Raw genomic sequence first — 16234 nt, forward strand, 5'->3', positions numbered from 1 at the left:
CCAGATGTGTTGAGGCAAGAGGTCGAGAGTAATGCAGATCTCTTAACTGCTGCTGTTGCCAGGGATTGCTCTCACTCCTTCACTCTGTCTCTCACACACTCACAGTTTCTTTTTCTTTCATACACCCATACACTCCCACTCACAGGCATATACAGACACACGCACTTAAACTTTTCTTTTTTACTTTACACTCTCTAAACAACAAAAGCGCTGCGTAACGAGTGTAAAATAAAGGCTCTATTGATCTCACTGTTAACTCTCTCACACACACAGTCTCTTCTGCTTTCACACACACATATACATATACATATACACACAGTCTCGCCTGCTTTCATGCATGCATGCATTCACTCATGCACGCAGACAGAAACAAAACCATAAACACACTCATACACATACCCTTTTTCCCTGTTTTTTTACACTCGCTAAGTAGCAAAAGCGTTGCTTATGAGTGTAAAATAATGGACATAAACACACACATACTTTTTTAAACATTTTTTCTTATTTATTTATTTATTTATTTTTTACATTTTACATTTGCTAAACAGAAGCACTGCTTAGTGAGTATAAAATGATGGCGCCTCTTAGGCTTTTCCAGTCTGAGCTCCCCGGCAGCTTGATATGCTGCCGTGAAGCAGCAGACTCATTTTTCAGCTGGCATTACTTCTATATTACTGCTCTGCTGGAGAACATATGTTCTCCAGTAAGGGTGCTGATGTAAAGTTTGCCCATTCTCTAAACCTCACTGACATGTTATTCTCTCAGTTATGAAAATATGAACCATAAACTAGAAAATATGAATAATAAGTGCAAAGATTGCTTTCTCCATTGCAGGACGTCCTAGACTAACAGTCTTAGTGTCATTTTGTTAATAACGCCTTTCCTTTCAAATACTGCCTATTATTAGGTAGTAAGTTACTTAGTTGAAGACAGACCCAAAACAGGTATTTAAGGCTTGACTGAGTTAAAATGACATGGTAATTTGCATATGACAACAGCTTTTTTGTGTTTTAAGGTTCCTCTGAGCATTTTACCAGCTTAAAGTGACATGATGACTTGCATATTTTGTGTTGGGTGCTTTGTAGAATGGAGTGACTGCAGTCTCTTAAATATGCCTTTAATCACCCTTGCTTCGTTTATTTGAATTGTTAGCCACGTTTGTACAAAACTAAGACTTAATTTATCTGCTAAGCCTTTTCCTAAAAATGTTTTTGGTGTAGCTGCATTTGTCATATTTTTCACTTGGTCCTGGATATATTCTTAACATTGAGTTTCATATTGCATGCATCATTTTTCCAGATGGAACACTAAAAGACACTTAGTGCTCTAGATTATAAAAACAGAAGAGGAAAGGAAAACACAGTCCTTTGTCTTGTGATTAAACCCATGACCACCCATATTCATTGCAGTTCTCACTGCCACTCAACCAACAAGCTTCCTAGTTGAAAGAACAACTATTCTTGGGAGAAGCCAGATACTTGACTGTACACAGACTCCTTGTTCACCCAGCGGCAATGTGACAACTCCATAGAATATATATGGCCTGGGTTCAAACCCCAGACAAGGGTCAATATTTTCCTTTCCTCTTCTGTTGTTAAAACAGTACTAGTGCTAATATGCTTGAGTTTGGTTGAGAGTGAGGTTATCACCACACATTCAGCTGCATAAACACAATCGTATTTATGTGTACACATATCACGAGTGTTCTTTGAAGTGCCAAGTTTATTTCTCCGTGTTTTAAATATAATGCTTAACATTCTGTTATTTCTTTACTGCAGCCATGGCCACAGAGCAGACAGGTAACGGGCACATCCAGTTCTCATCTTTATATTATGCATGCACATTTGTATGGCTCTCATTACAATGTGCATGAAATTGTGTTTTAATGTCTTGAAACTCTATTTAGACATGCATCATAAAATATTATATAGGTAGTGACTGGACAGTTATGTAGCACCCCTTAATTAAAGGTAAATCTAGAAAGGGTTGAGGTGGTCAGCTTTTATAGTAGAAATATTTTTTTGTTTTATTTTAGTATCAGTAATATTTTATTTTTCAATTATTGGGCGTTGGGCTGGCAACTCGGCACCATAAAAATCAACTGCCAATCATTATAAGCATAGAAAGTTGTTTAACTGTCAATCATATTGATTTGTTATTTAATTTTTTTTTGTTTGAAAGGTTCCTAGGGCGTAGAGCCAGGCGCCTGAATAAGAAATAAACAGTAGCAGGCTGCATTTTCTAAGTGTGTGGTTCTGATCCAATTATTCCCTTACTTTCCCTTTAGCACACTGCAGTTGTTCTGAGAGATTCCCCTTATCTTGCAATACTTTAACCATTGTCAATCCTTCTAAGTAGTTCATCTTACTTCTACCTCTCTCTTACGTCTATCTCTTGTCTTTAAACTCCATTTTCATTTTATCCCAATCACTAGCTATCCCTTATGAAGAAATCTTCTGTAGTAACTATTGAATTATATCCACTACCCATTCTGTAATTACCCACCCCCCACACTTTATAACAGATACATAAGAAAGCACAAGTGTCTCATTGTTACTTTATTACCCTATAACTTTAGCTTAGTTTTATTGACACATGATCTGAATAGTTATTGGCGATGTCTCATAACTTTCAGTTAAATATACATGCTTCTGTATATATATAGTTTCTATCCAGTCTAGCCCAGTTATTGTACTTTGAAGAGTAATATGTAAGTTACATTGGGAGTTACAAATACAGAATTCAGATCCTCCATGCCAAATATTCCCATATATTTCTTCAGAAATCTACCATCTTTTTATTGTGTTTTCCCTTCTATGTCCCCCGATACATCCTCACTATTGCAAATTGAGTTCTGTTCAAAACCTATAGATAATATTCCCTCCTGAAAGCTTATTATTTCTCCCAAAATTCTCATAAGATCTGATTATGTCAATTTTCATTCTATCCTCAACAAATGGGTTTGGATCCAATCATCGGATCTGACTTTTCCCTTACTGTAGTTCATGATCACCAAAAAGCTCTCGAGCCCCTTCCCTACCCATAATGCACCAAACCCTAAAATACTGCAAATCTCGTTTGCCACTTTTGTGAATAGATATGGGCATCCTGAGCTCTCAAGTGTTTCTGATTATGATAAGTGGTTTAGCTTTATTTTTTTTTTCTATTACTCTTTTTCCCTTCCCATAGAATTATTGTATTTCTGCTTACCATAGTTGGTACTTGTTAACTTTCCTTTGTCTTTAAAATGTTTTTCCTATTACACTGTCATGTATTCTTCATACCATAGCTGGTATCTCCTTCTCTTTTATGTTTCTTTTTCTATATACTGTATATATAGAAAAATAACTTTTTCTTATTGCTAATTTGATTTTTTCAGTATATCTGATAAACCTCCTTCCTGTTTTAAAAAAAATGTAAGCACAAATTGCCCTTATCTGATGCCCATAATTTGTGTTTACTATTTGGGCCCTGATCCCCTCCAGATTGATTGTTCAAAAGAATTTCAATTTCAACCCAAGGGCTATAGTAGACAGGAACAACAAATTGATTTTGAAAGAGTTACTTCCGTCCTGTTTTGGAGAACCTATTTCTGGGGCTTGGTCCTCCAAATCTAAAGTTAAGGAGCCTTCCAAATGGTCTCAGAGGCCTTCTACTTCATCGTCTCCATCTTCAGAACCCCCAAGAAAAAAGCTCAAGTCAGATCTGAAGTCTATACTGAGACAAGCTGCGACAGATCTGACCAAAAATCCTCATATTTGAATCCAGCCTTTTTGCGTTTTTGTCTAGAACGTGGTACTCTCTTTCCTTGAATCCAGTTCATCGACAGTACCTTCACTTTTTTTGGAGAGGCGCTACTCCAGTTCACTTTCCCTTGTCTCATCTCTTTCTTCCAGAAGTTTAACTGAAGAAGATGTGGACGGAATGATGAGGAGATTCCTCTCAACACAGCTATAGATGGGTGTTCTCCTAGCTCCTACCCCATCAGGTCAGTAAGCCCGTCCTTCCACCACACTGCGTATGACGGCTCCTTCTCTGATCTGTACAATCAATTCAGAGTCCCTGCATCTGAACCGTCTAGGTCCATTTGGCTCAGATCTGAAGGTACTTCTATCTTCTGATCTTAGGCAGTCTCTGAGTACATTGGCTCCAACATCTTCGGATCTGGGTGACTGTTGGAGGTGAAGAGCCCCTCTTGGATCCAGAGCACTGGAGTTGACTCCAAAGTTTTCAGAGCCATCTCTGCCCCTTGGAGCCTTGGCATTGGACAAGGTGTCTCTGACTTCCACCTCAGGGAGCTTGCTTTTGGCAGAAGGAGGCAATGGGCCAGAAGCTCAGATATTCCATCTGGATCTCAGATGTCTCTACAACTTGTGCCACATCATTCTATGCCACAGGGACAGCCAGCTCAAAGTCTCCATTCCACCCAGTCGGGTATTACCATCTTTTTGGATACTTCACCAGAACATCCCACCAAAGTCCCTAGGAAGATGAATTGCAAGAGGAGGCATCTGGACTCCCTTCATGAGTCAGTCACTGAGGATACTGATTTTGATGAAGGATAAAGGTCCCTAAGATCACCTCCTGAAGATGTCTCATTCTGAGACATCCTTGAGATCTTTAAGTAGAGAGGTGGCTGGTCCTCCAATAACCCTTCACTAGAGGGACCATTATTTCGGGAGGCCTTTGAAGCTGGCCTGTCTACCTCCTGGGTAACTCTGCCCGCCAGTGATCTCTTTGACTTAATCTTTAGGCAGGCCTGACTCAGTTGAGCCAATGCCCAAAAGACCAGATCGGATTCTGGCTCCACCTACAGGCAGGTAGTTCTGGAGTCAGGGGGTTCCAGTAGATACTATGGTTGTGGCGGCGCTCACCAAGAAGGAACTGGCTGAACAGAGTTCCTCTGTCCATCCTCCTAACAGAGTCTAGGGTGTTGGACAGATTTGGGAAGCATGTGTATGCTTCAGTAGCTTTTGTCCTTAGGTCGCTGCACTACTTGGCACACTTCACAAAATTGAAAAGGGACTTGTTAAAGGAACTTTCAAAATTCCTTTCAGGAACCACGACTGCTGAGGCTCAGTCTCCTGTGGCTTTACAGCTAACTACCCTTCAATCTATAACAAATTCATCCATGAGGCTTTTCTCACATGCTGCTTAAGGTGCCACAAGGGTGGCAGGTTCAGGCATTTCCTTCAGGAGGCATGCCTGGATGCGCTTGTCTGATTTTGCAGAGCCTTTTAAGTCCTCATTAGTCAATGCACTCTTTGATGACAGTTCATTGTTTGGCCCCAAAGTAAAAGAGACACACTTCATGTGTGAAAAAGATGGAAAGGCCCTCTCTGTAGTGGACGTATGTTTTGTGATCCTTCAAAGATCCTTTTCTAGGAATCAACAAAGTGGAGGGAAGATGTAGTTCAGGAAGTCCCAAGGTCCTTTCCATGATCCATGTGGAGATAGTTCCCCCAGGGGCAGAGGGGGGAACTCCAGTGCATGACGACAACACCCATGTGGCAGAGGAGGCCCAGAAAAGCAAGGTTCCAGAGATTCTTTCTCTGATCTTATCAGTGCTCCTGAAAGGATGCCTGACTGTCCCCCTCCAGAGGCAGTCAGGGGTTGTTTATCCCTGCACCAGAGAGCCTTGCTAGGCATCACAAAAGATACTTGGGTGCAGATGATTATTTCCACAGATTATATTATTCACTTTTCCCTTCCACCTCCATATATGCAAATTTCCCGATGTTTCACCCAGTCAGAGGAAAGCAGCAGCACTAGAAATACAAATGGTGCTAGAAAAAAGATTCATCCAAGAGGTTCCACCAGACCAGATAGAATCTGAAATTTACTTAAGATTCTTTTTAGTACGGACTTCCAAGATGACTGACCATTGAAAAACAGCTTAATTCTAGGTTTTCCCAGTCTGAAAACAGAAACTTATCAGAGAAGGATAGTGGACCTAGATTTCTGGGTAAATTTCAGTAACTGGCTAGTAAGTCTACTGCCTGGATGCTGGGAAAAAAAGAAATATAAAGGACCTGGAGGAAAATCAGCTACAAAAGTTGAAGAAAAAACACAGACTGGGGTAAATATTGCAACTGTTCAACAAGAAACAGTGCAAGTTCCAGACGTGACTTCCAGTAACCTACAGGAAAGTGTAAAGCAGCTGCACACAGACCTGGTTAAAATTAATGAAACGCTTCAACACAAAAAATAAAAAACTGAAAAAAAAAATAGAAAAGTCTTTAAACAGATATTCAGATGAAGTGATAAAGCTGCAAAAATTAGAGGCTGAAATGAAGAAATGGCTGGCTGAATATCAGACTGCTTAGGAGGAGATGTTTCAAAAAGTAATAGAATTAGAGGACAGAGCGTGTAGGGAAAACCTGAGATTTTCTGCTGTACCAGAAGCTGGAAGGAACAGACTGTATTAATTTTATGAAAGCATGAATAAGCAACTGGACTGGTATTCCACAACAAGAATTGTTAATTGAAAGGGCACATCGTGTGTATGCTCCAAATCTGGTTTCTAAAAAAACAACCTAGACCCTTAATAGTAAAGATGTAGTCTTATCAGCAGAATGAGTTGATTATGACAAAACTGTGGCAGAAGGACAAAGTGCTAATAGTTGGAGACAGTAGAGTGTTTGTGGAAAATGACTATTCATTGCTCACCAGGAAGAAGAGAAGTAAATATATTTATTATTTAAGGAATATCAAGAAGCAGGGGTGAGATTCAAATGGCTGCATCCATCCATTTTCAAAATGTTTTTTCCTGGATGGACAAAATCATTTTTTGAGGCAGTACATGCTAAGGAGGAAATACAAAAATTTGTCCAACAAAGGGTGAGCTGTGACACAGGAGGGGTTCTGCTTCATGATCTTCTGGTGATAAGGACTACAGAGACACTGAGCCTGTGAAATCTTTTCCACTGTTTCAAAGGAAGAAAACGAGTCGACTAGGAAAATCAAGAATATGTCAGAAATGAAACAAAGGATTTAGGAGATAGAGACAAACAGGATTAAAGCTAGTAACTTGAAAGTTGACAAGTGTGGGCTGATGAAACAGTACTTATATTTGTGAAACATGACAGAGCAAGAAAATCTGAAAATATTGGATTTGTTTGGACTTTGTTAAACATGCAGGGGACTCTTAAGCATATGCCCTGTCATTAATGTTCAGAGAAATACTCAGGAGGGGGAAAGACAAAAGAGACAGTTCACTGCAAGTAATATTTTTTTTCTTAACAGTGCTACTTAAGTGATGCATGATATTCTGTGCATGTTATAAAGTAAGTTTTTTTTCTTTTTTTTTCAGTTATTTTTTGGTGTAATGGGGATACTAATGTAAATAGGTGGTTATCTTTGTTCTTTTTGTTACTTTCTCCCATCTCTCTTTCTCTTTGTTCAGTTTTAAGAAGTGTAGGTACTGCAGTGTAAAAAAAAGGGGGGTGTTCTGATTAAAGAGCATAACAAAAGAAAAATTAAGTGTGCTTTTTCTCATTCTTGCATAGGGGAATGACTGTGTTACATCTATTAGCTTTATATAGTAACACGTTTTGACAGAAAATAAGTAAATGAAAAGAATATTGAATATTATAAGGTCTTTTTTTCTAGTAAATGGTCCTGAATCTGGTTCTCATGTCACTATCATACAATCTGATAAAGAGAAATGGCTTGAAGAAAATGTTTTCTGAAAGCATTCAAGTGTTATCCCAGCTATAAAGACAAGGTAAAATCAGACAACACTTAATAGAATCACAGGCATAACCATGCGGCTTGCGCTAATTTGAAAGAAAGATTATCCATGCTAAGACATGTGTGGTGGTCTGTTTGGCACTTTTTTTCTTATTAATGGTTAAAACTTCAATACTTGAAGATGTATATAGTTTTGTGTGTTACTATTAAGTTAGTAGGTTTTGGGCGGTATTAGGTGTGTGTGTGTGTGTGTGTGTGTGTGTGTGTGTGTGTGTGTGTGTGTGTGTGTGTGTGTGTGTGTGTGTGTGTGTGTTTATTTGAGAGTTTTCAATAAAACAAAATGTTCTGCAAGATGTGACATAGGCTCAAATGGGGATGACGAGAAACAATTGTATAAAAGCATAACCTGCCAAACAGTACATTCATGTAACACAAAAGCTGGAACAAGACACTTAACAAAAAGCTGTTAAACATAAAAGGTGGAAATAATCTCAAAATAATCTGATTATTTCTATAATGTCTTTAAAAGTTAATGGTTTCACAGATAAATCCAAAAAAGAGAGTGAACTATATTAAAAATGTAGAGTGCAAATAGCTATGCTACAGGAGACACACTTGGAAAGAAAAGAACATGTGAACTTGATAAAGGTTTTCAGGATGGTTATTCTGTAGAATACCAGAGGCATAGGAATAGAGGAACTTTATATTAATTACAAGAGAAGCCCCAATAGTAATAGAAGAAGAAATAAAAGACAATAAAAGTAGATATGTAGTACTAAGGGGCTACTGGCATGTATTTATATTCCACCAAAAACTGCTGTAGTGGAGGTAAAGACAATTCTGGGAGAAATAATCAGCTTTCAGCAAGGAATATTACTTATAGGTAGGGACTGGAATTTGATTTGCAGCAGTGGAGATCTGTCTGGAGGGCCCAGAAAGGGAAATATAACAAAGGAGGGTAGATTCTTAAAGTAATTTATGAAAATATTTTGCATAGATGATGTGACTTCAATACTGGTAATTCGGAGTGAATTTACATATTATTCCCCAAGGTACAAAAACTGGGCTAGACAGAATTTACATCTCATAGGAATATGTGTATTTAATTGAATGTCTTGATGCACACCTGATAATTGTTTCAGATCATGCACCAGTAAAAACACAGGGTAATGAAATAAAAATGAGACACTGGTGCTTTCCCACCTGTCTGTTGAAAAGAGAGGAATTTAAGGAATGGGTAGTGGAAATTATTCAGGAGCTATTAGAGAAGATAGAAACTTTTGGAAATAGAGATATAAAATGGGATAAAATTAAAGTGGAATTTAAATATAGGGTGGAAATAAAAGAAAGGGAGTTACAGTTAAGAAGAATCAATAATTATTTAGAGGGACTGACAAATGTTAAAGTATTGCAAAATAGGGAGAATCTCACAGAACAAGAAGCAGAGCAACTACAAAATACTAAACAGAAAATAAGGGACTACCTTGACAATTTGGATGAGTTTAGAAAGATCGCTGTTAAGCAACTGTAGAGCACAAAACTTTTAGCACAGCAACTCAGGCAACAGACAGTAGAAAGAGATGTCACCAAGCTTCGGGAGCCTATAACAAGGAAGATAACAAGTTATCCTGCAGAAGTATTAGATTTTGGAAATGTTATTAAAGTCTGTATAAAGCAGAGAAATATGGAAATCAAGGCAAGGTACGAATGGAAATGTTTATAGAAGAATTGAATATGCCCAGGTTAGAGGTAGATGAGGCTCAATCACTAACAGGATAGGAGGAGATGAGGTAAAAAGGGTATTGTATAACCAGTCTACAGGAAAGTCCCCAGAAGTAGATGGTATTCCTCTAGAAGTTTAGAAACTAGGAGGGAAAAAAAAAGATCTGGAAGGTTTTGTTTAACATTATTTTAAGAGGACGAGAAGTACCAACATCCTGGACGAAAGCAGTAGTAGCTGTACTATCTAAAGAAGGTAAAGATCCATCAGATCCAGCTTCATACAGGCCATTTCAATACTAAATCATTATTATAAAGTGTTTGTCTATAATGGCTAAAAGAATGGCCGAAGTGATGCCAAAATTGATAGATATGGACTAGTGTGGTTTTGTGGAAGGGAGGCAAATATTTGACAACATAAACAGAGCAGTGATGATTCAGAGGGAAGCAGGATGTAAGAAAATAAATACCACTGTTGCTGGTAGGTATTGATGCAGAGAAAGCTTTTGACAGACTAAGCTGGGATTTTATGAGCAGAGCAGTGGAAGCATTTGCATTCCCTGATAAAATTATAAGGTTGATTAGAAGGATATATGAAGAATCAGAGGCAAAAATTAAAGTGGTTGGGGTCCTCTCTCATAATCTGTACTTGTGCACAGGAACCAGACAGGAGTGTCCTCTCTCCCCTTTGCTATTTACATTATGTTTAGAACCATTGGCAAAGAAAATAAGGGACTCAGAAATTCAAGAATATAATTGGTATAGTAGTCCAGAAAAGCTGTCTCTGTTTGGGACATTACAGTGCTGTGGAACATATTGAGACAGTTTCAAACCTTTTCAGAATACAAAATGAATGAAGCAAAAACAAAAGCATTAGCGGTAAATTATGTACCCACATACGAATTGCTTCAGCAATATCCATATTTATGGGAACACGATAAAATGAGGTATTTAGGAGTATGGGTTAAAATGGTACTGGTGTGGTAGCTAAGGATATGTGTGGAGAGACTCAACAAAAGATAATACAAAAGCTGAGAAAGTGGAAGCTATGTTGTATGGATAGCGATAGTGAGATATAAGCAGTTAAAATGTTTTTAGTCCCTTTAATCTTATGCACTGGTCAGGCATATTTTTATCAACCAGAGGAGAAGTTGTAGATAGCAATCAATGAGGAGCTGAAGGATTTTATCTGGGAGGGGAAGATGGCAAGAGTCAAGTGGGATACGCTTATTCTTCCAATAGAACAGAGTGGATTGGGATTACCTGAGTTGAAGGGGTATTTTAGAGCAACACAGTTAAGACTCCTGTACATAACACAAGCAGAAAACTATAATTCAAAGTGGAAAGAGATGATGATGATGAAACAGAGGTGAAGATCAAGTAACAGGGAGATACTAGGATTTTGGATGCAGACCTTTAAGTAGAACAACAGTAATCATATAGAATATTATATTCATAATGTAGCAGAAGGTCTTCTAAGAACTAAGTCAACATGGGAATTGAGAAAGGAGATTCTTCCAATAGGGATGACTGCAATTAGAGATCAGATAATAGGCAAGAAGGGGTGGGAATATATTGGACAAAACTGGCAAACGAACCAAGGTACTAGGAGCGAATAAGTAGAGAGGGTAAGGTAATAGAATGGGAAGACTGCAAGAACGTATTTAGACTGCAGACTAGAGATTGCCTTCCGTATCAAGGATTAATATCAGAATATAAGGAAAGAGAAAGAAGTAAGGGAGTCCTAAATGAAAGACCAGTAGTGGTAGTTTTTAGTAGAATCTAGGACAGAAGTTGCCATTAAGAAAGGACTAATTAGTAGACCATATAAAATATTTTATGATAACTAAAAGAATCATTCATAGGAGGTTAGGAAGGATTGGGAAGAGCGATTAGATAAAAAATTCACAAAGAAACAATGGGGGAATATGTGTATGTCTCCCAAATATGGAAAAAAATCTAGAAGATTTAGGATCTTTGCCTGGAAGTGCTTACACAGGTATTTTTATAGCCCAAGTAAACGTCAAAGAATTTTTCCTCTGCTAAACAGCAAATGTTGGATGTGTGATGGGACGAAGGAGGTAACTGGGAACATATTTTCTAGAAGTGTAACAAGTTGATAGACTTTAAAGATTCCCTGCAGATTGCTCTGCCAGAGATGCTGGGTGAGAAATTGGGGTAACTAGGGAAATTATTTTTTTTTAGCTATGATACAAAATTGGAATTGCCTAGACATGGTAAGGTCTTGCTGAGTCTAATTATGATGGCTGCCAGAAAAGCAATTACTAGAAAATGGAAATCAAACACTAAAACCAACTTTACTAGAAGTAGTGAAGATACTAACAGAGAAAAAAGCAACTGGAACTGGGATCTTTAGAAATGGTTAGGAGCAAATTACATAGGAAAAAATGGGGACTGTGAGAGCAATACATGCAAAGGAAAAATGAGGTTTAAAGGAAGGCAGGATTTGAATGAGCTATTTAATGACTGAGTAACAGTGACTGGATATGTTAAACTTAATGTATAATGTTTGCAGCTGCAGTTGTGTTGGTACTGTTTGGAATGTATAATGTTTGCAACTGAGATTGAGTCGCAATGGTTTATTGTCATTTATATAAATGTTACATGTTCTATGTCATACATGATAATTTAATAAAGATGTTTCTTGTTTACAAAAAAAAAGATTTTTTTTTAGTGGCAAAGAAAGCAGAGGACTGGAGACCGATTTTGGATCTGAGCAGCATAAACAAGTCAGTTAAACATACAAAGTTTTGGATGGTAACAGTTCAGTCCTTTCTACCTTTCTTGGACAAGGACTGATTGGATGTGCTTAACAGACCTTCAGGATCCGTGCTATCCCAAAAATAAACAGACGATCCAGAAAGTATTTATGCTTCCGGCTGGAAGCCAGTCACTGCCCTTTGGCCTCACTACAGCCACCAGAGTTTTCACCAAATGCATGGCAGTGGTAGTAGCTCACTTTAGACTGCAGGGATTCCATGTATTTCCATACCTAGATGACTGTCTCATTACCACCCCGACAGAGCATCTGTTATTAAAAGCAAGGAATAAGGTACTCTGGACTTGTTCCCTTCTGGGAATAATCATAAACTACAACAAGTCTCATTTACAGCCAACTCAAACACTGGAGTTCATAGGAGTGATATTCAACATGACATCAGTGACAGCTTCTCAAGAGTACACAGGTTACAGGTCAGGAAAATTTGCATCACAAAAATTTCAATTCGCTTTGACCTACAACCCTTAGTGTCAATGTCGATGGCCATAATTCTAGTTCCTTTAGCAAGGTTTCGATGAGAATTCTTCAGTGGATGTTGGCAACACAGTGGTCAATTCTTTATCATCATATGTCAGCAAAAATTAGAATTACTCAGGCATGCAAGAGATACCTTGGTTAGTGGATTAGATCAGGTTCTACAAGGCCATCATTTTATCCTCTGTCAGCCCAAAGCTGTAGTGAGCACGGACACTTCCCAGATTGGGTTAGGGGGCACTTCACTTCCTGGGGAAAACAGCAAAGGCACTTGGTCCCCCAAAGAGGCCAGTATGCATATCAGTGTCCTAGAGAAGAGAGTGGTGAACTTAGCATTGCAGGCATTCAGAGACTCTCTTCCTTTTGGGACAATTACAGTCCAGACAGGCAACATGTCAGTAGTTTGGTACATCAACAAACAAGGGGGAACCAGATCTTAGCCCCTGTGTCAAGAAGCCTTTTTAGTGTTGTAATGGGTGATCTCTTCCAACCACTTTCTGATAGCAGCGCACATTCCAGAGAAGTCCACCGTGATATCAGACAAACTGAGCAGGTCCATTCTGCTACCTCAAGAGTGGTCTCTCTCACAGAAAAATGATAGATATGATTTTGTATCAATGGGGCCAGCCTTACTGTGAACTTTTTACATCTCCCCTAAACAACAAGTGCAGTACTTCTTTGCCCTGATCCCTCCATCGGGGGAAGTCGCAAAAGGACGCTGTACTGCCGATTGGCCCTCTGATTTTATCTATGCCTACTCCCAACCCCCCTAATTCCCAAATTTCTACAGAAAGCTGCCTGGTTGAAGAGCAAAGTAACCGTCATTGCACCTTATTGGCCTAGACAGATTTGGTTCCCCTTCCTTTGGCCTCATCTGTCTTTACCCACCTTGGGTTATGGATCTGATTCCAGACCTCCTGTCTCACCCAACAGGCATGATTCATCAAGATATCTCAAACTTCAAGCTAGCAGCCTGGTTTCTCCACTTTCTTTAATAGCCAGACAGCCGATGCTCTTTTCCTCTGTCTGCAAGATACTTTTGTCTTCCCATAAGGTCTCTCCCAGAAAACTTTACAGAAGTAAATGGAAAAGGTTCATTTTTGGGGCACTGCAGAAACACGTTGATCCTTTCTCAGCCCCTATAGAAACTGTTCTCAAATTTTTGGCAGCAGTTTTTAATAAGGGAGCTAGATCCACAACAGTCAGAGTTCAGTTAGCAGCAATTTCTGATTTCCATACAGGATTTGAAAATTCTTCTTTGGCTTCATCTAAACTTTGTAAAGCTTTTTTGAGATGCACTTTCCTTCTGAGACCACCCCATGTAAAGATCCTACTCCACCATGGGATGTAAATTTGGTGCTGTAGGCATTAACTCTTTCTCCCCTTGAACCAGCAGCTAAATGTGGTCTTAAATTCCTGTCCTGGAAAACTATCTTTCTAGTGGCCATCAGTTCTGCTAGAATTTCAGAACTTCGGGCATTTTCTCTAAACCTACTAACCATGTAAAAAAAACAGACCAGAACAGGGATAATAGATGGAAAAAAACACCTTTATTAAATACAAGAGTATTAAGCACTTTCATCCTTACAAGTTGGGACTTTTATCAGAATACAACATAATACTGCACAAACAAGTTAAATATCTCTCCAATGCTCACAGTAGTTTGGTTGAAAAGCCAGTCACTTCCCTTAAAAATAGTATAACCACACCCATTTAAAAATAAGGAATACAAATAAAAAACATAAAATATAAAACTATATAAAATGTTAGTGTAAAGAACATTTTTTAGCAATATGAAAACTCTTCAAACATCAATTTCCATACTGGGAAATAAAATGTTTGAGAAATTTATTCTACAGTCTTCCAGTTTTTTCCTGCAATACAGGGAGAATAGAAGCATCATTTAAACCCAGCGGAAGCATAGCAGCCAACCTCAATTGCCACTGAGTTTCCTTTTTCCTTAAATTTTTCCAATCACACCCCTCTGATCAATTTTGATAATTTCCAAAATGCCAAAAGTAAATTTACTGAACTTTTCACATACCTGGGAATGTTTGTATAAAGCATTACATCTTCATGCACTCATCTGATGTACGGTAGGATTTATTTTTTGATTGTTTGAGAGCTCCTTTAGAGACCATGATTTCACATCATTGCAAGACACTCTCATAGACTTCTTGCAGTCAAGTACTGCCTGTGACCTGCACTATATGAGGTGTCAATTCCCTTTCCCTAGACAATGCCCACCTACCATGCTGTCATTACTATTTATATTGTTTGAGCAATGGGTGTCCCTAGTGATGCTGTGGGTGGAGGATTGTTTCCCTGTCTCACCATTTCTCCCTTGTACCAGGGATTCTGAGGATCCATTGGTTATTTACTTATTTTTTGGTTAAGATTGGCGAGTATGATCAGATGGCTCTTCTTGGTAGTTTGTATCCAGGTAGTCCATCCTTTAAAGAAATGATTAGGCTTATGAGGTGCTTTGTGGACTGGCCTGTAGCTGTAGCCTCTTCTCCACAAAATACTAAACCATGATTTAGTAAGGAAAGATGAGGAAACCTGACCTATTCCTCCAAGGAACCTTTCCTGAAAGATAACATTTCATGACTTGAAAGCACATTTCCTGAGAATGCTGATGCTTCTTGTAATCTCCTGTGGAGTGGGCAGTTTCTAGTCAGTCATCACAGATTCTTAGGTAATGTCTTTGGTTTAGAATTAATACCAGACAGCACAGTACTTTTCTGCTTTGTAATCAGACAAGTTGTCCAAACCTTTGGCCATGCTGAGCAGTATGGTGCCCTCCTCTACCAACTTGAGCCCTTGGTTTGTAAATTATTTTATCCCGGCTGTCCCATTTCTAGCCCTCCTTTGCGTTCTGAACAAAGGCTGGGAAAGTGGAAGGAATTGATTCTGGATTCAAGGAGGTTGTTGAATCCTCTTGGTTTCCTTAGTGATCTCTCTTATTGTGGGCCATAATTAGTCTTCTGATCTGGTAGATGAGACAATGCTCTCAGGAATGTGTCTACACTACATGATCTGACTCATAGTTTTCTTCTTTAAGGATGAGCTGAAGTTGGCCATTTGAATGCCTTCTTGTAGGATGAGATTCTGTTTGGCCAAAATTTGTAAGACTAGTTAGAAAGCCTACAAAAAGAAAAAAAATAAGCATTGACCACCCTGGTCCCCAATGGGAGCCATAAAAATCTTCCTTATAGGATGAAAAGAACATTGAAGCATCAGTCGGTTTTGTCTTCCATCCCCACCTACAAGGTCTCCCAAAAGGACTTCGCCTCAAATGCCTCTACAGTAGTCCTGACTAATTTACTAGGTTGCCTTTTGGAGGTCATTTCTTTGAAGCATACTCAACTTGGATATTTTTTACCATAGACCATTTGCTTCTAGTATTGACTTTGTACATGTCTTAAAAAATTCTTCCTCTCAAAAAGAACTCTTGTTAAAGGACTTGTTTCCATACATCTGTCCAGATAGGTGCAAACTATATTTATGAAGGGGTTGCATGGTCTGCTCTTCTTGTGTGTGACAGGA

General features: G+C 38.6%; 1 protein-coding gene across 7 annotated transcripts in view; it reads left to right on the forward strand.

The window, feature by feature from the left end:
- Nucleotides 1-16234, forward strand: part of MAST2 (microtubule associated serine/threonine kinase 2) — a 2532505-nt gene that overhangs the window by 1856554 nt on the left and 659717 nt on the right. For 6 of the 7 annotated variants that reach the window (XM_044085935.1, XM_044085937.1, XM_044085940.1 and 3 more), the window contains one exon: nt 1779-1799. The exons of the other annotated variant lie outside the window; for it this stretch is intronic. In XM_044085935.1, coding sequence (XP_043941870.1) covers nt 1779-1799 — 21 coding nt within the window. The remainder of the gene's footprint in view (nt 1-1778; nt 1800-16234) is intronic. 7 annotated transcript variants of the gene reach the window in all.

This window comes from Protopterus annectens, chromosome 10.part0 (assembly GCF_019279795.1).
Source record: "Protopterus annectens isolate FY-2018-M chromosome 10.part0, PAN1.0, whole genome shotgun sequence".
Lineage (NCBI taxonomy): Eukaryota > Metazoa > Chordata > Ceratodontiformes > Protopteridae > Protopterus > Protopterus annectens.